Source organism: Lissotriton vulgaris, chromosome 3_1 (assembly GCF_964263255.1).
Source record: "Lissotriton vulgaris chromosome 3_1, aLisVul1.2, whole genome shotgun sequence".
In the NCBI taxonomy this organism is placed as follows: domain Eukaryota; kingdom Metazoa; phylum Chordata; class Amphibia; order Caudata; family Salamandridae; genus Lissotriton; species Lissotriton vulgaris.
The window spans coordinates 901,199,751-901,226,415 of record NC_141689.1 but is presented as its reverse complement, the minus strand read 5'-3'; the positions used below and the strand labels follow the sequence as shown (position 1 = coordinate 901,226,415).

The 26,665-nt window shown below is 43.4% G+C and overlaps 1 protein-coding gene across 3 annotated transcripts in view; it reads left to right on the top strand.

Annotated features, from left to right (window-relative positions):
• DOCK8 (dedicator of cytokinesis 8) overlaps window positions 1-26,665 on the top strand; it is a 719,019-nt gene that overhangs the window by 530,440 nt on the left and 161,914 nt on the right. For all 3 annotated transcript variants that reach the window (XM_086961229.1, XM_086961230.1, XM_086961231.1), the window contains 4 exons: window positions 4,373-4,528; window positions 6,531-6,670; window positions 7,203-7,372; window positions 17,342-17,481. In XM_086961229.1, coding sequence (XP_086817355.1) covers window positions 4,373-4,528; window positions 6,531-6,670; window positions 7,203-7,372; window positions 17,342-17,481 — 606 coding nt within the window. The remainder of the gene's footprint in view (window positions 1-4,372; window positions 4,529-6,530; window positions 6,671-7,202; window positions 7,373-17,341; window positions 17,482-26,665) is intronic.

Here is a 26,665-nt window from a genome sequence, read left to right as displayed (position 1 = left end):
CCAGTCCTCTGCCGGCGCTTCCGGAGGTGCTGCGATTTCCTAGTCGGTTGTTTCCGCTGTTCCTCCTCAGCCCTGAACCGAGCTCCATCTGTCCCGGCCTTATATGTATCCCACCACGCCCAGGCATCCGCCGACGTAGGGAAAAAGAGTGTTTTACCGTCCACCACAATTCTGAGCTTGGCTGGGAAGAGGAGTGAGTACTTGATGCCCTCTGTACGTAGCTCCCGTTTAATCGACAAGAAGCTAGCCCGAAGTTTCTGTGTCTCAAACTTATAATCCGGGAACAGTGTCACCTTGTTGTTGATAACCTGGAAGGGGCCTGCTTCCCTGGCTCTCTGCAACAGCCAGTCTCTGTCCTTGTAATGCAAAAGTTTGATCACCACGGGACGGGGTGGCAGGCCAGCGGCAGGCAGCCTGGCCGCTCCAGCGAAAAGAATGGGGAAAGCCCCTCCGGTGCCACTTCAGTTCGCAGCCAGTTATCAAGGTAACCCACCATGTCGTCGCCCTCCGTTTTCTCCGAAAGGCCCACCAGGCGGATGTTGTTGCACCTGCTACGATTTTCAGCGTCCTCCGCCCGTCGTTCCAGCGCCTGTATGCGGTCCAGAGCATCACCCAACCGACCTTCCATAGTTTTGTGTGCCGGGACCATCTCTTGTAGGGTTACCTCTGTGCTCTTGACCCTGTCCATGAGCTTATCGTGATCCGCTCGCAGGAGCCCCAAGCCTGTCACCACCTGGGCAATGTCCTGCTGCAGGTTTTCCTTCGTGGCTGAGATAGCTTCCAGAATGCGGTCCTGCATTTGTTGTAGGTCTGTGTGACCTTGTTCTGCTCCATCCTGCGGGTCAGAGCTAGCAGCCCCGTCCCCTTTCCCCTTCGTCTTCCCCATCTTAGGCTGCCCTTCCAGGGATCTGCAGATGATGGGTGGGGGTTTCCTTGTTAGGTCAAGGCAAAAGGTAGGGCCCGCTTTCAACAGCAACTTGCAGCTCGATCAGCCCTAGGCCTCGGGCGTCGACCGGCTCCTAATGTCGCCTTTCCCGCTCGGCCTCTTCTCCATTCAGTGCCCAGTTCACTATTGGCCTCTCCGCGCGCCAGCGCCGGCTGTTCCGGGTGGTCTTCCAGGACGATATGGGCTCCCCTCCAGGCGCCTCAAGGTCTGCACCTCTTCAAGGAGTAGAGGATTTACCAGCCCAGTCCAACACGTTGGCGTGTAGGCCTCCGGCAATCGTCGAAGCCTCGAGTTGTGCAGGGTCTCCCCCTCGCGGTCCAGGACTTTGCTCACAAGGTCTGGCTACCCAATCGGTTTTACCACCTTCAGAATCTCATGGTCCATCGCTCGGAATCTTCCCTCTTCAAGCCGCGAGTCTCTATCAGCTCTCGATCGCATTCAGGGCCTCTCCTATGATCTTTGGGTCTGCTCCCAGGCACCATGTGAAGCAGCTGAAACACCGGGCCTCCACCAACCCTCAGACAAGGATTCGCACGTGCTCGGTTCAGACAGAGCATCGAGTCTATCGCGGCCCTCGGAAGTTGATGCTTGGGGAGTAGGTCAATCCAGGTCCGGAGTTCGTGAGCTCGTCGTCCCCTTCGTAAATTTAGGCTGCACTCTGGGTGCAGGGCTCGGTGTAGACCGCACCTCTGAGTAATCAGGGGGGGATCCAGCCCTCTCCAATCAAAGCAGTGTCTCTAGGATCCCCGCAACCCCGCTTTGTTCGCGAGGTCTTTAGCTTTCGATTCTCGAGGTTGCCGCCATCTTAGGTACGCCCTGGGGGAGTCCTTCACTCGGTTGGCACCGTCTCCCCAAAGCGGAGCGTGGGATGTCGTGTGTAATCCCCTCAGTTATGGGCTCTCAGCATCGTCCCCAGCGACCTCTCCGATTGTGTTGGGTCTCTTAAGGTGAATATCGTCGAGCTTCCTTTGTCTGCGACATCACCAGTCCAGATCTCGAGCCGCCATCTTGGATCGAAGTGTTTCGGTCCGCGGGCACATCTCAAAGTAGGTTTTCGCGGCGATTATCGGCCGATAGCTGCGAGCACAGGGTGCTGTCGCCTCACCGATGCCTTCAGCCAGTAGATCGATCGTTTTCTGTCGGAATTCATTCAGTTTAACAGGATTATATCCGGGATCGGGCGCGGAGCTCCGGGCTCACACTGCCTAACTCCTCGGCATCCAAGCCACGCCCCCCTCCTGTGCCAACTGATGACCCTGAAAAAATATTTAATTCCTTTTGCATGGCTCACCAGGTAAGGCAGTCAGGTGACTAGCATAAAAAGAAACTAGATAGCAAAACACATTTTGTGCAAGGATACAAGATAAGGAATAATACGGGGCTTCAGTATCATTATCAACCAGCCGACTATGATATGTTTCTTGAAGAGCTAGCCTCATATGTTTCTAAGCAGGCCCTCTTTCCAGCTCATTCAAACTTCATGGAAGTGTAACCTGTTGTGCCTTCCATGTTTTCACTTCCGGACCATCGGTCACCTCCCCACCCCTCCTCCCCCCATAAACTTGTTGGATCCAACACTAGTCATTTCACAGTTATAAGAATTTAAAAGTCTAGAAATGACCCAAACGTGTGCGGGAACAAAGGTTATCTCCAGTTTCTAGAGACATTCGTATAAAAGGTCAAGTGACGGCCAGAATTAATTTGAACCTCCATTTCATCTTTACTGAACGCCCTGCTCTCAGACACTAAGCAGTACAGTAGTGTGATATGTTTTACATGTGCTTAATATTTGAGCATTCGCTCTTAAAAATGCATCCTGTAAGTTGCAATCTTCAAAACCATACTAACATCTATCCTCATATATCAAACATGAGCACACATACCGCACCCTCTTATACGGAGTTGAGCTACATTTCTTGAATTTAAAAGGCACCTTAGAAAAATGGTGGATCCCAAAGGATATTTGAAAAGCAATGGAATGATGGCCTAGTGCGCTTGCTAGTTATTTGCTATTTGGTTCATTTATTGTGGTATTGTTATTTATTATATTCATTCCGGTATTATAGACACATGCTATTATTAACATCTGGGGTAGATTTACAAACGTTTTGCACAGGGTTTGCTTAAAAAAAGTGATGCAAACCTCCACAAAATATTTTTTTAAATTTATTTCCCAGGACAAAGCGCTACTGTGCATTACTCTGCATCAAGGGCATTCTTTGGGTGGTATATGGGCGTTCCTGTGAAACTTCCCATGGCTTGTGATGAAAAACCTTGTCTACTAGCAATAGCAGTCAGCATTGTGCACCAAAAATTTACCCCATTTGAAAGCAAGCGTTAAAAAGGAGAAATGCTTTTATTTCTCCCAACTTTTCCTATTTTGCATGTGTGCTGCACGAATATACAACGTTACATTGCGGTTTTTACACCGCCATACCTTTATAACGCAGGCATTACAACGCAAGTCGTTACAACGACTTGCGCTGGAGGACGCTGGACTTAGGAATAGTATGATTTACTATTCCAACTCCCGTCTACGTATAGTAGGGAAGGTGTTGGAATAGTAAATCATACTATTCCTTCGGTTAGAGCACCATCCAACGCAAGTCATTGTAATGACTTGCGTTGTTATACCCACGTTCTAAAGGTATTGCGGTGTAAACACCACGATGTAACTGATGTTTCCCGTTCTGCACTGTACAGCACACATCCAATGTGGCAAAAGTGTTAAAGTTAGCCTAATTATAGTATTTTGTACTGGAAGGATTACCTTCGAGTACAAAACCTATGCTAGACTCACGCAGACACCTATGTAATATGGTGCAAAGTGGGTGCGTGGCACTAGAAAGCCTAATTGTGTGCCAGGGAGAGAGTAGGAAAGCACCATATATACTAAGATATGACACTTTCCTGCTCTCTCCCTGTCATGGAGCACAGCAACTTTATGTGCTGCTTTGTGTGACAGTTTGTAAAATCCGGGCCCTGGGATTGTAAAATGTGCTAAGCCTACTAATATTAATGTTATCAGTCTTGTATTTATGTATATGTTAAGCTGATTTATATCCTAATGTGAGTTTCTCCTGTCTCCAATGGTCATATTTTGCTTCTCCGTCTGTACTCTCTCCTCCTTCTTCCAAGACAGAGCAGCTCTTTTATAATTAATATACAGTGTATATGCTCACAATCATTGAAAGTAGATGATATGCTCTGTCCATAGATATTAAAAGGAGCCTTAAAACCTAAACATATTCAGTGTGACTGGAAAGGTAGATTTAAAGTTAGTAGAAGCATGTTCACCAGCTGTTGCTAGCTTTCACTGTACCCCTAAAACTACTGAGGCAACATTGGAATTTATGCTGTTCCTAAAGCATTTAGTCTACAAAAAGTATCTACCTATTAAAATGCTGTCCTGTTGTCTTTTACAAGCTTTCAACCAAGCTGAACTCGTTCCCGGCCTTGATTTCCATGAGGCTGGAGTTCCTGAGGATCCTCTGCAGTCATGAGCACTTCCTGAACTTGAATCTCTTCTTTGTGAACCCGTTGTCTGCTCCTGCTTCTCCGTGCCCTTCCTTATCATCACAGGTAGGCATGCATCGCCCTTGGGGTCCCTTCAAGTGAGTGTCATTTGCACCCAAACTTGCTGAGTACTACATCCTTTAGACGTAAGGAGAACTTTACGAAGGAGAGTCAAATGTAACAAACAGGCATGAGTGGGATGTGCCTGTTAAAAATATGCTCCTGAAGTGGGGTTTTTTAGAAAGAGGTGAAGGCTTGGATTATGTGAATAGGCCCCATGAAAGCAATGATTCAAAAGGCAGTATAAGTAGCATAGTTTTCTATTGGGCACTCTTTCGTAATCTTCTAAGCAGGAATGGCCATTTAAAAGTAATTGCCAGCAGTTGATGTGCCTGTTTGTCATTACTGCTTTCTTTTTTTTAATTGTACTTCATTAAAGTAATCTATTAGCAAGTTGACGCCATATCTGTGAACCACTGGCACTACATTACATCATGGTATGTTAGAAAGAGGAGGAGAAATAATTTTGCAGGTATTTTATTTTTATTCTTCTAACCCTACATATATAGATATATCTATTTTAATGTATACTTACAAATATACATTTATAAATTATTTAATTTATTGTTTCAATTTCAATTTAATCTGAATGATTAATAATGTAATATCATGAAATATTATTTAGAATAAATTATATTATTAGTAGTGAAATAAAATAATATTTACTGTGTAATATTTGAAGCAAAGTTTGAAAAATATATCAACAATATCATTAATTTAAAAGTACATTAATGTTAGTATTAATGAATTAAACTCCATCATTAACCTATTATAGTATAGAATTGACTATCCATCTCAACTCCCACGAAAACACACTCTATCCATAAACACAACCCATGACTTAAACCTAAAGATCCTTTACTGCCACTAAACACCAAAATATTCCCTACTAATATGCACAACCCATCACTAAACCCTAAAAACTCCTTAGAATGCACAAACACCACCCTTCCTTGAATCCTAGAAACTCCTTATTATCCCTACAAAACACCCATCCCTGAACCCCACAACCATTTTACTAACCCTAACCCCCACCCATCCCTAAACTCTAAAAGGTCCTCCCTACCAATATAGACTACCCATACCTGAAACTTAAAAACTACTCGCTCCCCGTACACAGCTCATTTCTGGAGTGCCAGACTCACATGTTTTTACAGGTTACGGCATCTATAAAAATATATTCCGTGCTCTGTTTGTTGAAGTGTAATATCTTAACATAGGCCCTCATTATGATGCTGGTCGTACTGCAACCAACGGTCTGTCGTTTGCAGTCTGACCGATATCTAGTGCTGCAGTCTGACCCCTGCATTAAGATGGGCGGTGATGGGAGGCAGCATGCGGATTGACGACCGATGATTCCGATGGGCTCAAGGAGCCAGTCTGATTATCAATCGGAAAGTAATCCCCTACAAGGGGGTGGTGCCTGCTCATGCACCGCTGTTGGGATTATGATTTCCCTTTCAGGCAGCCTTTCCCACAATTGAAAGGCTGTCAGACACAGACTTTGGGGGCCCCTAACATGGCCTCCATCCCTTTGCAGCCTTCGCTATGAGACCCGGGAGCACCTGTGGTGCCCCCCCCAAACATCCATGCCCCACACGCCTGGCACCACATTGTGCTGGCACGCAGGGCATGGATGTTTGCAGACATGGCATTTTTCCAATGCCAGCCCCTGCACAAGCCACAATGGAAAAATTGATGTTTCTGACCACCTTATGGGAGTTCGCATCCAAATTCATCTGGTGGAACCACCGACTACTAGTCGGTCTGTTTTCATTCTGACATGATGTTCGACCGGCATCGTAATCAGGGCCATAGTTTTAAGGGTGTGTTATCTGTGAGTCTATTTGATGACTTACTGTTTTCATTTGTTGCAGTGTCAAATGTTCAGTGTCATTGTTAAGATTTTTTAAAGTCCTACTTTTTGAGTTGTACAATTCTTTTTGTGAGACAACTGTGTGCCCTGGTGCACATTCAGTAATGGTTCAGTCTCTATGTTTTTGTGTAGAACTCAAGTTCAAGTTCCAGCTTCCTGGATCACAAAATCGCGAGCATGTTCGATCTTTCAGCAGACTATCGCCAGCAGCACTTCTTGACAGGGCTTCTCTTCACCGAGCTGGTGGCAGCTCTAGACACTGAGACTGAAGGGTAGGTGACTTTAAAGAATGCTTCATTTAGAATAGTTTGCGAATAGAAGGGTAATGGCACCCCACCTTATTAAAAAGGGAATATTATTCATTAAGGATCTTCAAAATGTATCCCATTCGAGTTGTATGTTGCATAACTAGTATTAAAGGAATAGGAATCAAGCAGACATTTGTGCATTTTCCTATTCTCTTTAACCGTTCAAAGAAAAATAAATTTGAGATTTTTTTAATCATATTTGATATGCAAAACTATTTCACGCATTGCAAATACAGTATCAGAAGACTTTCCTTAACTGCTTAGAGCTGGAGAAATGTAGCATGTTTATGTGACTGTTTGAATAATACTTAGTGTATCTCTAGCCAGTAATGATCCTTTTCTGATTGACTAAATGTGATGGAAAAGAAAAGCAGATGAGAATCACATCTGTCTTGATTGAGAATCTTATTGTAATGTTACTTCAAGTTTGCCATATGAAAAATAGCAATTTACTCAGAAGCTGCTAGAGATGTACCAAGTTTTCCTTTTCTCACAGGATATGTAAGGTGCAGAGGAAAGCAATTAGCGCCATCCATAACCTGCTTGGATCTCATGACCTGGATCCGCGATGTTTGAAACCGGAGCTGAAAACTAAAATCGCAGCCCTCTACCTCCCTTTGGTTGGGATCATCTTGGATGCAATGCCACAGCTTCATGATTTCACAGGTAAAAAATGTTCCCACTGTTTCCTGATCTATGACTAACACTGAAGCTTGATGATAGCCAGAAGGGCACACTGCACTGTACTAAAAAGGGTACATAAACAATCAAGTACCCTTTGCCGTACGAGGTGACTTACAGTTTCCTTTTACTGCATGACATAGGGTAATGTATTCCTTAATTTATATGGGCAACCTATTACCCTTCCCCCAATTCCTTTACCTATTGCTCTTTATGTGAATTAGTTTAGGTGCTAATAATTATAATAAATGTTGTGAGAATTTAAACACACCAATGTACAAGTTGTAATTTATTGCAAAAACATATTATATAAAGTTTAGTATAAGCCACTTACAAAAATAGTTCTAAATTATAATGTATATTACCAGGCAGAGATATTCCTGTTAATGTGTAATGAACTATTGTCATGTCAAAATAAACATACTACATAAATTGCTCCTTTCTGTTAACTTCTGTTCATCTCTGTAAAAGAGTTCAGAAGAACTGAAAAGTTTGTTCTCATTTTTACAGTTTAAATTGCAGTTGTAATTATGTTCCTTTTTTTCCTGTAGTTTTATATAGCACATACTTGACCCGAAGGTATCAGGTCGCTTTACATGAGCACCAGTTGCATTTCACATTCATTTTTTGTAGGCACAGGGAGATTAAGTGATTTGCACTATTATAGCTGAGCAGCTACATCGTTACATGTGACTAGTGATGTCACAACTGTACCGTAAATCGACAATTATAGCCAGTTTTTTAAAGAGATTGTAGGAATAGCAAAGCTGTGTATTCAAGAACAAGAACTGTAATCCTCTAAACTAAACTGCTGATCACATAAAATACTCTAATATCGCTCACACTATATCACCAAATCCATATCACAAGGGAATTGGCAATACACTATTAGTCCAGCCTTGCGTACATGAATTCATATTCCAACTTCATTGCAAACCTAGACCCTAGAATATCTCTTTTTCAGAAGATCATCTGACAAAAATATAGTCTGATAATTAGAGTCCACAAACATATTGCTCCATTGGAGGTAACACTAGAACATTTACACATAATTCATATTTCAGAAAATATTTCTATATTTACTATTCTGATATACAACCTTAATTACTCCACTCAGTAAGTTACTTCACAATTCCATTGAGCACAGCCATCGCAATAAGCCATCATAATGCAAACGTAACCACCCAAAGCTCAATCCAAAATTCTGCTTTCCAATTACCAGTGTTATATCCAGAGAACGTGACATAGCATTTGTCCCAGGAAAGACGCAGTTCATAGAATACTGTTAGGTGAAATTACATTGCCATACTGATACTGACTGTCTGTGAAATGTATGTCATTCAAAAAGAAGAAATTTGCCTTAGATATTTGTGCCTAAAAAAGCACCCTGTGGTCATCAACCACATTCCATGATCTCACACACCTTTGTAAATCTACGACCACTATGCACTTCTTTGTTGAAAAAATAAATAACATGGCAATTGCATTGCCATCTTAAATACCCTTTTTAATATATTTCAGCATGTTTATATTGATAATTTAGCTCCATAAAGTCCCTCAAAGCAACCTTAAGCAGCAACAACATACTTTCTTTCTCCATCATTTTGACTCTATACCTTTACATAATAGATATCTCACTCAAAGCTTGTACTTCCCTGGCAGTTAACTAATCCCTCCTTTGCTTTAAATGGTCATAATGCTTCACCTTAACCTGCCATTTAACAAACTGTCACCCACCTCTGTTTCTCCTTAAGAATATAGAAAATAAATTAAATTGCAAAATCAAGGTTCATTCATCCTGACAGTTTCCTCCAGGCTTACCATTCAAGCTTCTGGTTCTATTGCAATGGACAAAGTGCAACAGGCTGTTGATGCCCTACATATTACTAACAAAATGGGATGATACTACCTGGTGTGGTGGCTTGACATTTACACTGTATTCAACAGCATCAATCATAAATTTCTTCTCGATACTCTCTCCAACTGCATGGGCATTACTCAAGCTGTCTTTGTCTGACTACCTCATCCTTAGTAAAAAAAAGCACATGTTCAGATAAACTTCTCTAAATTACCCCAATCATCAGTCAAACACACATGTCCCTAAGGCTCCAAGGTTTTACAATGATTTCCAGACTGTACATAAAATCTTTGGGGGTACGACTTGCTAATAAAGCCATCCACTTACCAAAGTATCATGGAAAAACTCCCTGCTCACTATTCAATCATGTATATCCACAGTTTAATGCAACCTTGACCCCCTCAAAATAGACTTCTTTCTGTCGATGTTGGAAAGTTTTCAACCACCCTCTCCACCAAACTGAAGTTCTTTGGTTTATATATCAATCCTTGATTTTTATTTTAAAAAATGTGAAAAATAAATCATGGACTGCTTGTTGTAAGCTACGTTTCTAGCATTCCGGCTCGGAGGTGGGTATTTAGCCATGGCTGAAATCTCCACCTCTGGACCGGAAGCTCCGCCTCCAAGCCGCAAGCTCCGCCTCCAGCCCGGAAGGCCCGCCTCCGGGCCGGAATTTACGGCCCGAGTGCGGACGTAAAGTTAGTAGTCTTAAATCTATTCTGTGAATACCGAAAGTAGTAAGTTCATTCTGTGAATCCCGAAAGTAGTAAGTTTAATCTGTGAATCCCGAAAGTAGTAAGTGCATTCTGTGAATACCAAATAGTAGTAAGTTTAGGATTTAGTCTTAAGTTCATTCTGTGAATAGGGCCCTCTGGGTTTATTCTGTTGAATGAAGACCACATAATGTCTCACATATTGAATCATTCAGACACTTCCAATCTTTCTATGAGACACAGAAGGGTACTTCTTTATTATTTTCAGAATCCAAATATAGATGTTGAGCCTATAACTGAGATGGTTTATTCCCTCATCTACATATTGCAAGAAACCGTATTTCCTCACCTGAAACCGCATTACTATGTCCCATATGAGATCGTAGATAACATCTCAGCCTTCTCTGGCAGCAGTGGAGAAGATTGCAAAGGTCTAGGACATCCAAGTTCAGATGGCAGAGAGAAGAACAAACAAGATCACTGAAATAATAGAGCCTTATTCCTTCCAGTCCACATCCCTTCCTCCTTTTAATGGTGAAGTTTCTGTAACTATCCTTGAACGGAGCCTTCTCCTGTGCTTGTTTTGATCATAAACACAGGGATCAAATACAAACCTAGGTATCTATTGAGTATCCAACTCTGGAGATTGTGGTTGTTCAGGCTTCTTCTGCAGGCGGCAGAACAAGTGCATCTGAGCAGGGAATCAGAGAAGCTGAATTTATTGGGATTTAAACATTTAGCTTCAGGTAACCTAGCTGTTAGGTGTACCATGGCATTTAAGTTCCTAGCCTTACTTCCTGCATGCCCTTTGTCAGATGGCCAGAAAAACAATAATGTTTACACACATACCCGTTGCATAGCTGGCGGCTTCAGGCAGCCTTGCAATTTCAAAACTTCAAAACGTCTAATATAGAAATGTTGATGAGGTCCCTGGGTTTGAGCGTGGATGGACTTAACATCTTCTCAGATGTATAATGAAGACTTTTGAACTTTCTCATTGGGAAATGATCTTTGATATGAAAGCTGATGAAACCACATCCCAGCAGAAGATCTTGGCCTTTCTTCATCTTGTGAGCCATTTTCATGGCAGTTATGCAATTTGGAATAAGTCTGAGTAGCAAAGTCATTGGTTACAGTACAACCCTCAATAAGTGCAGTAATACCTTCTGCTTTCAAGACAGAGGGGCAGAGATTGTAAGCCATTGTATAGACAGGCTGTTGGCCCTAGTTGGCAGTGATATAGACTTTAATCTTGCTCACATCTAGGATATGTATTCCTAGCTTGTGTTGGCCCTTTTAAGCCCTTTCTTCCAGACCTAGAAGAGGCCATCTATTGCCTATTGGCTTTGGCCTGTCATTATTGCTTATAGTAGAGGTTGGATCCTGTGGTCCTGACTTTATATTACACATTGGTATGGTTTATGTAGGTATTCTGACAGAGCTAAGGGTTATTTCATCCTTCTCAGGCGTACAGGCCTAGAACTAGAGGGACTCCATCTTGATGGAGCTGAGAGGCTTCAAGGGTAAAGGTAAAGTTTATAGTTAAAGCTGTTGTTCGCCCTAAGCGAACCGGAGAGAACCGGCCAGAGCTGAATCTAATCAGGAAGTGTTCCTGGGCTCAGGTCTCTAGACGAAACAAGCAGCTGGTCACTGTGGGAGCGTTTAGCGCAAGGAGCCTGGTGCATGGCATTGGTGGGAGGAAGCTGCTGGCTGGAACTTTCCATGAGGAGACAGTATTCTATATTAGTGAAGTGCAGAGGCGGAGTCGAGTCGAGTCGAGTTGAGCTGGAGTGGTAGAAGAGAGAGGAGTTGTTGGAGTTGCAGAGAGAGAGAGTTCAAGCTAGAGAGAGCTGAGCTGAAGTTGCAGTTAGTTGAATTGGAGGAGCAGAGAGTGTTGGTAGAGTTGGAGGAGTGGAATTGCAAGAGGAGAAGAGACAGAAAATGCTTGGAACAGAGAGAAGACAAACAGACAGTCAGTGAGCTGGAACTGAAGGAAGCAGTCAGAAGCAGTTACTTATCAGGAGGAGTTGTGAATAGCTGGAGTCTGAAGTAATGCCTTTTAGAAGAGACTGAAGTTATATCGCGGATTAACCTGTGGGAGCAGCTGGAGTTAATTGGACATTGGCACAGAGACCGTACCCAGAATGAACAAGCTAGTGGAATGAACAGTTATCAGAACGGCAGAAACTATTAGATTGAAGTTGGAAGGTGGAGAGAGTCCGTGGGGGAGAGAAATCCAGTGCAAAGTGATCAGCGCAGACGTGTATCCAAGAGTGCAGGAGAGAGAGAGAGTCTGAGATGAGCCAAGACACAGACGAGAGAGGAGCCCAGATGACAGCTAGAGCAAGACTTCACACTCCCAAGGTGAATTCGTTCCTTTAATATTGTCCTTATTCCCTAGGCTATTGTATGTCTAATCCTTTTCTTTCAGCGGTGTGTTAAAAGTTCCTGTTACCCCGCAGATAAATTGTATGTCTAATCCTTTTCTTTCAGCGGTGTGTTAAAAGTTTCTGTTACCCCGCAGATAAATTGTATGTCTAATCCTTTTCTTTCAGCGGTGTGTTAAAACTACTGTCAGTCATAGAGACCCCATAGATTTATTTATGTGTACTTCATCATTGTTATAATAAAACTTCCCCATTTCTTAGTAAACTAGTGTGGTGTATATCTTTTGTCCCCATACAGTGGAGGTAACCTTGTCTCCTAGTCAGGTATTACTGTTTGAACAGATGTTACCCCTGATCAGGTAAGTAATAGTGAATAATTAGGGAGATAGGAAACCTGTAACTAAGGGATAAAGTTTATACATATTGCAATTTGGAAAGCCATCTATTATTGTAGTAGCAAACCCTTAGTGAATAGAGAGAGAGAGACTTCCCAACATAGAGAGACAGAGAGCTGAAGGTATTCATAGGAAAGTGGTCGTCATTGGTAAGTGGCGTTAGTGAGAGCACTGATTGTGGTCAGTGTTTAGGTCTGCCGGATTGCGGACCGTGTGTAAGTGAGAGCACCGGAAGGAGACGGTGTGGAGGCCTTCCGGATTGCGGGCCATGTGTAAGTGAGAGCACCTAAGGTAGAGAGGTGTGTAGGTCTGCCGGATTGCAGACCGGGTATAAATGAGAGCACTGGGACTGCAGGCCCATGTGTGTAGGCGCGCCGGATTGCGTGTCGAGTGAGCACTGATGGTGAGCAGTGTGTAATGGTAGATAATCAGAACTGCCCCAGGGTAGATTAGTCTGGACCCATGAGGTCGCGAGACTATGAGGTATGAGTGTGGTGTAGGGTATGGATGTCCTTAGTAATCAGTGAGTATTCTTAGTATCCCTATAGATTTAGTGGTGTTTCTGATAATATGAGCTTGTATATTGCGAGTTCCCCATCCTCAGGTAGGTACCCAGGTGCCTGGATAGATGGTCCTGAGGAGGGAGGTGGTTACGTTCCGACTGGGTTAGAGGGGCTCTGAGAAGCTGATCCCATCTGGTCCGAAAATCCTGTCGGTACAGCCATGTACTCCTCTGACTTGAGCTGCTGCAGCCCAAAAACTATGTCAACATGGTACCCTCAAACTAGCATCCATGTTGGGTAGGGTCAGGCTTCCAGGTCTTGTAGAGTGGTGAAGAAGATTACCTTGTACCAATAAGTCTAGCATATTGCTCATTGCGATAATCTCTCCTATTCTTTAAGACTTCTTTTCCTGTTCTTCCCAGCATCTGTCTCTTATTTAGTTATGCTACAGGATAAGCAAAATGATTTACAAGGCTGCAATATAATGAGTGTCTCATAGCAATACTACCAAGAGTGTCATTCAAGATACATTCTCTGCACATGATGACAAGGGACTTGTGACCTCTTCACAATCTTCACTTTTTGATAAAGTTCTTGAAGGAGTAAAAGTCCAAAATGATAACTTTAGCAATGCCCCTTTTGGCTCTGGAACTGGAAGACTTGACTTTGTTGGACGCACACTGCGTACTTCCATATTCCTGTAAGACTCAGTCAATCTGCTCATTCCTCTGGCCTAATATCTGCACCAAGGTTATTTGCAAAGTTGCAAAGTTTCTGGCAGCATAGCAGCACACCGCCCATGGCAAGTTTTCAATGTGTTTCCTGCTCAAAGCAATTCGTTTGAAAAAGCAAAGGATCGCCGGAGAGCAGAAAAGAATCTACCCAAGACCTAAAGCCTGTTGCTTGTCTTTGTTATGCCTTAGCACATCACATACAGTTCTGTCCCAAAACCAGAAAAGCATCAAGGCTGTGTTGGACAGCATTTTACCATGGCAGAAAGGGTACAGAATGTCATCCTTACAAGTCAGCTTTTAATTCCATAGGCCAAACTCAAAACAATCATGTTCATCTGACAGTCGAGTCTCTTTGCCTCTGATATCTTCGAGGACAATAGATAAGGACCATGATAAGAGTTCTCCAATGAGAGCTTCACTCTAAATGGAACAGTTTTAGATCTCTCTAAGATAGGATGACAACCTCCCCAAAGTTTATGTGGATTAGCCATCCTCAGAAGAGATCCAAGCTGCTTAACCTTAGAACTGTATGGTGGTAAATATATCCCATGTTGATTGGGAGCACATCTGGTTGACCTGTTCATCTGTAAAACTTTGTTCTAGAAGGAATGGCAATGAAGCATCAAATCCTGTACCTGAGGATATTTCACCTTGTCTCGGAAGCATATTTCCCAGTTTGGGTTCTAATGGACAGTATTGCCACTCAATTGTGCTTTAGTATCAGGGTATTCCACCATTTGAACCACCTGAAGGTATTAGCGTGCATTCTTTGGAACGACGTATGTTGAACTGCAATGTCCTTACAATACATATTTACGAAGCATTACTTTATGGACTCAATGGAAAAAAAGAAGGTTAAAACCTGCTGTTGTCCAACAATTCATAGTCTTTTTGTTGCCGCTATTTCCATAGACTCTCTTATGAATTTTCAATTTATTGGTGTAAAGTTTTGAATCTGAGGGAAGAAGTATGGATTGGCGGTACAAGATGCTTACCGATGGTAACTCTTTTTTCAAAGTCTACTCATCGCCCTACATGACCCCTAACTCTGAGGATTCTTGGATCATTTATTTTGGTAATGTTGTTTCTATGTCTCCTTCTATTTCTTGGCCCTCAAGATGTCGAATTGACGTAGTACTAGCAAAAAAGATTCCTTATCCACCAATGCATAATACTAGATTAGTAAATAATCCTAAATTATTAGACTATGAGAAGAGAGAGTACCCCACAGAAAACGTGCTACAGATGTTAAGCAATGAGTTAATCTCTAACACAATGAAAACTACTAAAGCAAAATAATGTTAAACAATGCTAGTAGATTATTAGACAACGAAACATTTCCTAATGCAAAACACTAAGTTAAATCATATGATCCCAGATCACTTTCAAGAATGTTATCCTTGCGAACAATCACCGTTTCAGACTGATCCAGCTGAAAGTCTTGCATAGAATCTATATGTCTGCTCCCCTCCTGGCTAGAATAGGTAGGTGCCCGGGTGACATATGTCTCCGAGGCTGCGGCCTCACAGGCTTCTTTTATCATATCCTGTGGGATTGTCCTATAATTCAACAACTATGGGAGAGGGCGACCCGGAAAATGACGGATGCTCTGGGAAAATTTGTCCCTCTGTCACCTAAGGTAGGGCTCCTTAATGTCTGGGGCGCCACAGACCTCACGGAAACAGAGCTTCAGTGGGTGGCCCTGGATTTTCTGCTGGTAAAGCGCGCAGTGGCAATGCAATGGGGCGCCCCACAGAGACCTCTCTTGGTCGGCTGGGTGGCCGAAATGGACAGATGCATGTTGGCTGAGAAAACTGTATATAAGGTCAGGGGGTGCCCTAAGAAATGGGACACGAAATGGGGACATTGGAATGTATACAGGGGCGTGATCTGTAGTTCTCCCACAGCTGATATGGCCATGGACAGGGCTGGACCCCTATGTCGTCATGATCCTTGATGCACTGTTTTCTTACGTAATGCCCACTATGTGATTCTGTAATGTATAGAATGCTAACTAGATGTTAACTCTGCTTGTTGTTTTAATAAAATATTAATTTAAAATAAAAAACAAAAGAATGTTATCCTGTTATGCTGAAAGTAAAAGGAGCACAACCACTAACAGTGAATCAGAAGGGTCTGTTTAGTATTGAGAATATAGTTTATATTCTTCACTTCAATAAACAAGGACAGGATATTAGATGAGGAATATAAGGAACACGTAATGGTGGAAATGCAGCATTTGTGTGAATTGGCCTCACTGCCACAAGATTGACAATCTGCTGTGTAATTTATTTCTAATGCAGACAGATCAAAAGTTAAAATTGCTCCTCACAGGTTCAATGCAGGGCCAGGCACAGTGTCAAAGTTGACTTGTCATCTTCACATGCTGAGTGCAGGAATTAGGTATTTGAGGAAGTGACAATTTTGTGTGTAAGCATCTCCATTTGTTGGACTTAAGCTCGTGGTTGTGTCTCCTGCAAGAAATCTCAAATTCTTAAACCTTGGTAGCCTATAGATTTTGGTAGGGCAGCTGAACTGCCACAAATTGCTGGTCAAACTCACAGTTCCACTGCCTCATTTAGAGGTGAGAGAACTGCAAGGTTTCCTCTGGCGGAGCATCACCTACCTCTGCTAGTGGAAACCCTTGTCCTGGCTTTTATTTAGGGTGGGATATTTATCACTAGTTCAACCTGCCTGGGACCACCATACAAGGCATGGCAGTCGTGGGCTAGGTATTTAAACAGTGAAACCCAAAATATAAAAAGACTCTCCCTGTAAGGGTTATTCTTTTCTTGTTTTTCAAAAACAAACTCCCATTTTGGGAGTTTGCTTTTGGAAAAAAAACCTTTGCCAAGAGGGGCAAAAGAACATAGGTAAAGCCAGAACGTCCGCTGATTTGGGGGGCTGGTGGGCCACCCGCCAAATACTAAATGATTTTCTTGGTCTTTAGAATGATCCCAAATATGTTAGATCTCTTTTTGATTCTTAAAATATTTCCTAGTGAGACATAAATAATATGAAATACTATGCCGAACTACAAAGAATTTCTTTTAATGGAAAGAGGTATTTACCGAAGGCTTAAAGTGTCAATAGAGGATGATTCCAACCATGAAGGAAAGTTTTAGAATATAAGTGTCAAATGCTAAATAAATGACGCATAGCTTTTATTATGTGGTGCATGCACATGCTGGCCAGTTGTCTGCGAAGTGCAACGTTTTCTGATTTACATGGCCTATTTTTTACTCTGGGAGGTGAAGGGGGCATTGTTAAGTTCCCTTTCTTTACTGCATGACTCACTCCTTCACTGCTGCATAACTCTTATGCCCCTAATTATAAGTCTCAATAACAATGCATACTTATATAGTTTCAGATGCAAAGAGTGGAAAAGGGCGCAGTCCAGATGAGGAGCCGGAATCTCCAATCCCGATTAACCAGAATGTTGCTATGGCTATCGCTGGAAACCAGTTCAACATGAAACCCAATGCAATGTCCCTTTCTTCACTGGTAGGGAGAGATTTTTATAGCATTTTACAGTGAAAGAGGGTGGCCATCTTTCTTTCTAGGCTGGTATTTTGGTGTGGTAATCAATGTTCCCTCTAATTTTTTTCCTCTGTGTGCGGCAGTGTAAGGTCTATGTGCGCTGCAACCTAGGCTATGTGCGCCAATAACCAGACCGTGCGTGTGGGTGCAGCGCCAAATATACCTCCAAACTTTTACTTTAAAAAGTGAAAAGACGGTCCATTTTCTCACATATATCTATGTGAATGGTGTTAAGGCAGGTTTGAAAGCATCCCACATAGCAATTTGAAACCTTGGCAGCTATGTTGCTGCATTTCTTTTCCTAATATAGCTGGGCTGCGGGGTGATTGTGTGCATTTGTGCAAGTTTTCATGTTAATTTCAGCTCATGATGGGCGCTGCGATTAACATAAAAACTTAAATGCAGGAAAAATAAAATTATAATAAAGTTGTTACTATAATTTCACTTTTTTGCAGTTTCAGGACTTTCGACTAACGCATTTTAATGCTACTGTCCGCATGACCGCATTAAAATACATTAGTCACGTATTCTAGCGCCTCTCTAACAATACTACAATTGAGGTACACTACCAATGAGGCAGCACCAGCACGCTAAAATTGTCTAACATATATGAGCATGCAACTGTGCCTTCAAATTTAAAATGCTATGCGTCAGAGATAGAATATTCATGAACAGCGCTGAGCAGGCATGCCAGAATTCAACATATCAATTAGCCGTGCCCCAATCAGCCTTCCTGTGAGTCTACTCTGGGGGTACCAGACATCACAAGGGTGATCCATGGCCGGGTCTTGCCTGCTGTTTTCCCACAATCACACCACCCTTTTGGTGACCAGAAGCACACACATGCTTCGAAGATTGGACACACCAGCGGGTGGTAGCATTGTTTTTCCTTCCGTACATCCCAGCAGAGAAGTCACATTACCTGAGCCTCTTACGCAGGATGTTATAGTTTTACAGCCTGCTGGGCCCATTCCCTCCTAAGTCCCCGCATCAGCCTGGACACAGATTGTTGACAAAACAGTCAACTTCTCAGCCCCTGCTGTACCCTCTGAACATGTGTACTTTGGGGATCAGGAGGCACAGTATTGGTCTTGTCACTTGATCCCGTGACTTGATTGTCGTCAGAGCGGCACACAAGTGTTTAAGTGCAACCGGCAGAGGTAGGAGGCGTTTTTAAAAACAAGCTTATAATCCATATTTTCAGACATTCTGTTTGTATGATCTGGGTTTAAAGCAATAATTGCTTATATACTTCAAAACACTTTGTTTTGGAAATAATCTGCTTTGCCACACTTTTCGAATCATCGTCGTTTAACTAGTCTCACGTCAATGAACCTTGTTTTACCTCTCAAAAAGACAAAAAAAATATTGGAAAATGGACATTGGGAGATTCAGGTCGTTACCCAACCCTTACCTCACCTACCACCTTCTCCACAAGGATGGGGTGCCGCACACTTACTGCTTTGTCACTTGGTAGCTGCTGCTGAGGGCAGATCATTGTAGGGGTCAAGAATTAGGTTTTCAGGGAAAGGGAATGGGATTGGTAATTCCAAGTGTACATGATTCAGATCCCTAGAGTAACAAGCATTTGCAATGCAATAGGTCTCACATTTGCGAGAGTTTCAGCTATTGGCATTGTAAATGACAATGCCTTTTATTTATGTGTTTTCAAAACCAACACATATATTAAAGGCATTGTCATTTCTAATGAGAAAAGCTCAAACTCTTGCAAATGGGGAACCACTATTATAGAGACTGCGTCCCTTTCATTAAACGCTGTATTCAGGTTACAGAAAGCTACCTTTAAAGTGAAAGCACGGCATGAGGAGGTTTTATCCCCCCCAAAAACATTTGTTCACATACAAATGTTTTTTTTTTTTTGGTTAAAGCGCCCCATGCCATGCTTTCACTTTAATGTTGGCCATGCCCCTTTCTTTAGACATAGCTTGCTGTAACCTGAATAATGCGGCAGCTTCTAAAGAAAGGAACGCGGTTACACGGTATACTTGCATCCATTTTAGAGTGCTCAATATCCGTATTTGATGTAAAGAAAGTTCATGAAGAAAAATACTTTTTGCGTACTTTGGAGCAGCACACCCTAGCACGACAGTCACCAAGGTCACAGGACCCTTGAGCAAGGTGGCTCTAGGGCGGTGCAACTGCACCGGGCGCTGACTTCTGGTGGGGTGAGATGCTTGCAAGTATATTATATTTCTAAAAGCACTTGCTGCCTCCTTCTTGGCCTCCAGCAATTTTAGGCAACAATAAAAATATCATGATAACTCCAAGGATTAATGTCCTAGAGAGAGATGGAGTTTTGCCAAGTGGAAGTTTTGACTCATGGAAAGGTAGCTCAGAGGGCTAATTTGCCTGCTGCAAAGAACATGTACCATCCAGATCACAAAGTGCACATAATGTAAATGGGTCAGTGGGTACTGCTTTTGTCAGTGAGATTCTTTTGGTAGTTGCAGTTTATACGTCAAAATCCTAACATAAAACAGTGAGCTATTAACTGTCATCTAAGAGCTGCATGTCTATTTAACCTAATGTTGCAAAAAGGGTTCATTTGAATAGAAATCAGTTCTGGTTATTAAAGAGGACCCCCAATCATGGTATTACATTCTTAATTCATTGGATTTCTCCAGACCAATCACTATTAAACTACACAGCCTACTAGTATGGGTGTCATGTGACTCCTACACCTTGTAGTCCTTTGTCTTATGGAACATTACCTATACAGAGATTTACACACATATGAGTGATTATCTCTGTGTAATGAGTGTGATGTAAAGAGCTTTGACACCCTACACTGGTATCAGTGGTGTTGTAAATCAAGTTAAATTGAGAGAGTGTGGGTATGGAGACTTGAGGGGCACTGTTAAAGGGTGGTAGTGAGGGAATCAGACATCAAACATTGCGGCACAGGGCTCCACCAGGGCTGAAGCCGGCCCTGCCCTTGAGGCCAGGCCACCTCACCCATTGGTCCCTCCATTGGCCTTATTTCAGCAGTAGTAGCTGCAACTCACCAAGGATCGACAATGCAGGATTTGCACGCATACCAAACGAAGTTCACAAACTTCAGGCTCTATGCTTCATGAACAAGCACTTTTAACATGTGCTTCCTGCTTTGGGGCCACTGGAATTATGCAGCAATGGAGGACAAAATGATGCCGCAGTGTTGTCTAAAATATGCAGCAAAAAAGGCTGCTGCGTAATGCAGTATATTTTCTGATACTTTATTATTTTTTCAGATGGTAAGTTCTGGAAAAATGTTGTCTTATTAGTACCAGTGTAACATACAAATCCAGCAGTGACAAAGGTGATCAGTCAACTTTTGCAAAGGGCCGTCCACTTCACAGAAACACTAGTCACATTCCTTAGTAACATTTGATCGAGCTATGGGGCAGATCAAACAGTATATAGTACAGACTGGTTGGTATAGATTCGTACAGCTTGGAACTGCAGCACTAAGCACGGCCGGGAGAAAGGGGGAGGGTTACAAAGCGACTTACAGCCCGGCCTACGGGCTGTGATTCTACCTCACACAGCAGTGGTCCAGGCCCAGTACTGCCACACACAGCCTCGCGTCAGAGCTCCAGATGAGGTACAGAATTACACCGCCTGTCTGGGGCTGCGGTGTGGGGTGTATGGCTGATCCCAGAGCTGGGGAGTCATACCAAAAATATAACCCTATTCAGCAGGGCCCAGTATAGGATCCGAGGGCTGGGGTGTACCCTGAAGGGTGTACCACAGCCCCGAGGGTCCAGACTAGCAATCTGTAGTCTGGTGCCAGTGTAAAGAACGGTCATGCTGTCCAAAGCACGCAGCATAGCACCCTGCGGGTCCAGTATAGTGCTGCGATATATAGCCTGGTCCCGCAGCTAGCGCTCAGATACGGTAGTACATGGCACAGCCTAGAGGGCACAGGATAGCCGTGTATAGCCTAGTCCCAGGATGGGGGTCCTGTAGTGCCGCACTTAATAGTGCAGACAGTCCAGTATAGCACCAAGATGTAGCTAAACCAAGATGTAGCTCTTTGATACTGAAGCACAATCCTTATGCGCCCAGTATAGTGATGTATAGCCTGGTTGAGGGCCTTGAAAGTGGAGCACACAGCTCAGCCGCCGAGGATGCAGTACAGCGTTGTGTATATATAGCTTGATACCGGATGACCCACTATAGTAAGGTATAGATTGGTTCCGGGGTGGAGCTTTGATACTGCAGCGCAGAAGTCAGCCCCTGTAGGTCCAGTATAGCGATGTATAGGCTCATCATATCGATGGGGCTCTGGTAGTGCAGCACACAGCATAGCGCCAGACGGCTCAGTATAACAATGTATAGGCTGATGCCTGGAGTAAGCTCTGATACTACAGCACAAAGCACAGCCCTTATGGGTCCAGCATAGTGATGTACTGCCTGGTTCCAGATATAAGGCTCTACAACAGCACCACCCAGCACAGCACCGGAGGGTGCATTATTGTGATGTTATATATATATATATACATATCACACAGGTTTCTCTATTCAGAGAAGAATTTGAGTCGCTCCTTTCCATGAATTTAAAAGCTTTTATTAGCTGGCTGCAGAGAGGCATTTCCTAATGCATTTCGGTCTTCACTGAGACCTTTCTCAAAGGGGCCTCGGCAATTGGCGGGTTTGGCAGCTTGCACAGTGGGAGGGTTTTTATCGAGAGTTCAGGCCCTCTAGTGGATACCTCAAGGGGCTGGCTGTCTCTCAAGTCCTGCTGGTCATTGTAGTACGCTGCTGCTTCTCCGGATATTTCCCATGTAATGGGTAGTGCCGTGAATTTTAAAACTGCAGTGGTTTTTCATGGAATCCCTGCTTCCACTTTTAGGTAACAAGGACACATCCGAGGTCCAGTTCGTTTGATTCCCCTAGGTAGACCCCTGATGTATAGCACAGCCCCCGTGTGTCTAGTATGATGATGTATAGCCTGGTCCCAGGGGTAGGTTCTGGCACTGTAGCGCACTGCACAGCGCTGGAGTGTTCAGCATAGTGCTATGTAGTTTGACCCTCACATAGGGCTCGGATACTGCAGCACACAGGGAACCCCTTATGAGTTCAGTATAGCGTTGCACAGCCAGAACCCGGATGTAAAGCTCTGCAACTGAAGCAGAAAGTACAGCACCGGAGGGTCCAGTAAAGCGATATGTTGCCTCGCCCTCCCGCCCAGATAAGGATGTTATACTGCAGTGGTCAGTACAGCACTAGAGGGTGCTGTATAGCTCGATTCCCTCACATAAGGCTCTGCTACTGCAGCATACAGTGCTGCCAAGGGGCTCCAGTACAGCGATGCATACCCTGATCCCAGGGGTAGGGGATTACATTTAGCGATGTACAGCTGATTGCATCTGTGGTGTTCTGAAACGAAAGTACACAGCGCAGCTCTTAAAGGGCCAGTATAGCGATGTACAGCCAGATCCCAGAGGTAGCGCTCTGATACTGCAGTACACCGCACAGACCCGCGGGTTCAGTATAGCGATGTATATAGCCTGGCCTTAAGATGGTTCAGTGTATGTATACCTTGATTCCAAGGGTAGGGCGCGGATACTGCAGCACAAATCATTATCAGAGTGCTACCTCTGGGATCTGGCTGTACATAGCTATACTGCGCTGTGTACTTTAGTTTCAGTGTATGTATACTGTGGTATTCCTATGGTGAATGTTCCTCCTGATCCAAAGGGTAGAGCTCAGATGCTGCAGCGCACAGCACACATACCGGAGGCTTCAGTATAAGCAAATGCCCCGTTTGTAGAGTGGCTGCATTCCTTCTCTTGATAGAGGGCAGCTGGGGGGTGATTGTTCACCTCTGTTAACGTTTTCATGTTAATGGCAGTACCCTTCATGAGCTGCAATTAACATGAAAACTTTAAAAAAGGCACACAATCACCCCCAGCCCAGCTCTATTAAGAGAAGAAACGCAGCAACTCTACAAACACAGCGTGTGCCTTCAGGTGATTCTAAAAGCACACGCTGTGTTTAGTGCTGCATTTCTTTTGTTTTCTTGAGTGTGGCTGTGGGCAGATCGTGTGCTTTTGTTTAAAGCATTCATGTTAATCACAGCTCGTGACAGGCTCTGCAATTAACACGAATACTTTAAACAAAAGTTCACAATGAGCCCCACAGTCACACTCTAGAAAACAAAAGAAATTTAGCAAGAGCTTCCTCCTTGGGAAAGAGCACTAGCTAAATTCCTCTTCAAGTTCGAAATGCCCGTTTTCGCGCTGCAGCGGGGGCACGAATGATCTCTGGGATGTGTGTGACGCCAAAATCACACAGCACTGCGCGCTCGGGGGCACTGAGGTGCGCGCGAGTGCATGCGCCCGGCTTCGAGGGAACACTGGTGGTAATACCTCACTCTGTGCATACTGCAAACTTGGGGTGCAGCATTCACCGGGGCGTTCACCTGTCATTCTGAGCTCTGCACCACAGGTTAAGGGGTGACGTTAAACCACCTCATGTTTTCCATTTGATGTATGAAACTCTGAACGATGCGGCTATGGACATCAATTCGCCTAAATGGCAGGGGTATTGGAAGTGACATCACTTGCCATTTGACCTTTGCTTTGACTCACACACATGCTTACACATACTAACACATTCACACACTCTTGCGCACATAAACATACTCTCACCCACATACATGCATACATCATACATTTAACAGCATTTTTTACTTACCTTTGCTTCCAGACAGGATCATATTCCCGCTAATGTACTTAATTTTTTATGACAGCAATAGTGAATAATATTATTCACTATTTGTATAACAAAATAAATGACAGAAATTCAGGCAAGTGGAGCTCCAAACAGCTTCCATTAGGAAGAACTGCCCCTGTGTTCCAGGCACTGATTTTGCCACCTCCGAGACTAGGGTCCGCAAAAGCAGTGCCGCGGTAGCAAGGGTCAAGTCGCAGCTGCGACCCCTAAATGACATCCATGGCTGTGGCCTTTCTGAGTGTATATCCAACAAGGTTTTACTTGGCAAAAATCATACAGGGGAAAATTCACAAGGAACAATCATTATTGGACATGTAGGGGTCTTGATTTAGCCCAAACTCCTAGTTGGGCTTGAATTTAGCTTTCTGGCTGGGCCTCAGTGTCTGCAACTGGTACCCAACAATCAATAATTATTTGCGAAAAAAGAAGATAGACTTGTCTAGATTGTTGGGATAATATTATTTTATTTAAACCTCTAACTCGAAATCGTAACATTCTAGCAATGTCTTGATTGAAGTTGGCTTTATCACAGCTATTAGTGTTCATGCTCAGATTTTATTTGTCTTGTCCGTTTTATTCTTTATTATGTACAATGATTTGTGACTCAATCAAACCAAATCTCCAGTTATATTGCCACTGGACTTGGCGTGCATCATATTATATAGAACATACAGTTTCATCCTCAGAGCATATCCCTTTATGGGCCATTTTTGCTAATTAGTCTAACAAATGTTTTTTTTCGAACACTAGTCCTTAGTTCATCATTGTTTACAAAAAAGAAGTTATTTTTTATTCAGTTGACCCATGTTTCAGGTCATATTGACCTTTTCTCAAGTATGAACTTTATATGTGTGTGTGTGCGCGTGTGTGTGTGTGTGTGCGTTTGTTTCAAGACAATTTGACTTAGAAAACACAATTGCGGTTTGTCTCATAAACTCTGGGGCACTCTCTTGTGCTATGAAAGCTGCATATGGTTGGTACTTTAAAGTCTAAACCTTATCACCACAAATATAGAAGTGAGAATTAACAAAATATCTCTTCTCTTTCTCTAAACACGTGGTTCTCACTAAGATTGCAGCTTTGCTCTTTTAAGGCACAGACATACATCCAAAATATTTATTGTGCATTTAGACTTACAGTATATAGTTCTAATATTTAAATCACCTGCTTTGTATAGTGCCAGATTAATTGCTTTATAAGCACATCTGTGGTGTTTGTCAATATCAAGCGGTGTTAATCTGTGCATGGCTGAGAATGCTTGTCATCCCCAAGTCACCGGTGGCACAAGGGTGCCTGCTGTGGGACAGCCATTCAAAGTCCTGATTCATCCGATTGCTTTTTCATGTTCCAAAACGTACACTCGAGCTTGCTTTTTGGCGACTCGCAATTTGTGAGTTTCACAACCTGATGTACGACAGTGCCTCAGACAATGTTTGCGATTCCCAACTGGGTTGCAAGGGACCTACCTCATTATTATTCATGAAGCAGGTCGCAATTTGTGACCCATTGAGAGTGGCCATGACTCACAGGGATGGTAGCCTGCTTGAGGCAGCAGTCTGTTTTTTCTGAAATGCAGCCTGTTTTCCTTAAAGGAAAACGGGATGCATTTCAAAAATATAAATTAAGTTTTCTTTTCATTTTTTTTTTTACAGTTTTAGAGTGGGCAGTTGTCCGTGGGAACACTGTCTGCTCTGAGAAAATGTTGGCACCCCATTCACAAAGATGAAGGGGTCTCTTGTGGACCCCTTCCCGTTTGCGAATGGCAATTTGAAATTGGTGGTAATCTGCAAATGTTTTGTGACCGTATTCCGGTTGCAAATTATTCATACATACCATGACTCGCTATTAGGAGGGGGTGCCCTTTACATGTAACTTCCTAAGAGTGACTTGCAAACCCTATTTTGCGAGTCGGTGACAGGCTACCGACTTGCAAAACAGGGTTAGTACATAGGAAAATGCATTTTTCTGTTCGCAATTAGTCGACCATCTGGTCTTAACTCTGTGCAAGAACACGAGTTCATGTTGCAAAAGTTTACTTACGTCTACCCTCTGGTGGACAGAAATAATATGACACAAATTGGTGGTTCTTTGTCCTATTTATTTGTTTATTAGGTTTCGCCTGGCGTCCGCTGCGCAGCAGCGTGAGAAACAGTATGTGGCTTTGTCCCGCCTCTCTCTTCCATTGGCTAGCTCCATAAATGGAGGCTAGCCATTGGAAGAGAGATCTGTCCGTCATTGTCCGAGGCGATTCATGGGCGTTCCGGTGATTTTTTCCCTCTCCGCCCCTTTTTGCCGTCATGAAGACGTGGGCCACTGTGGGCGTGTCCTTTTTTTTTAACATGAATGTTTTTCCTCATTGCTAAGATCGTCGTGGTCCCGCATGGTTGTATCCCGCTGGCCGTCCCCC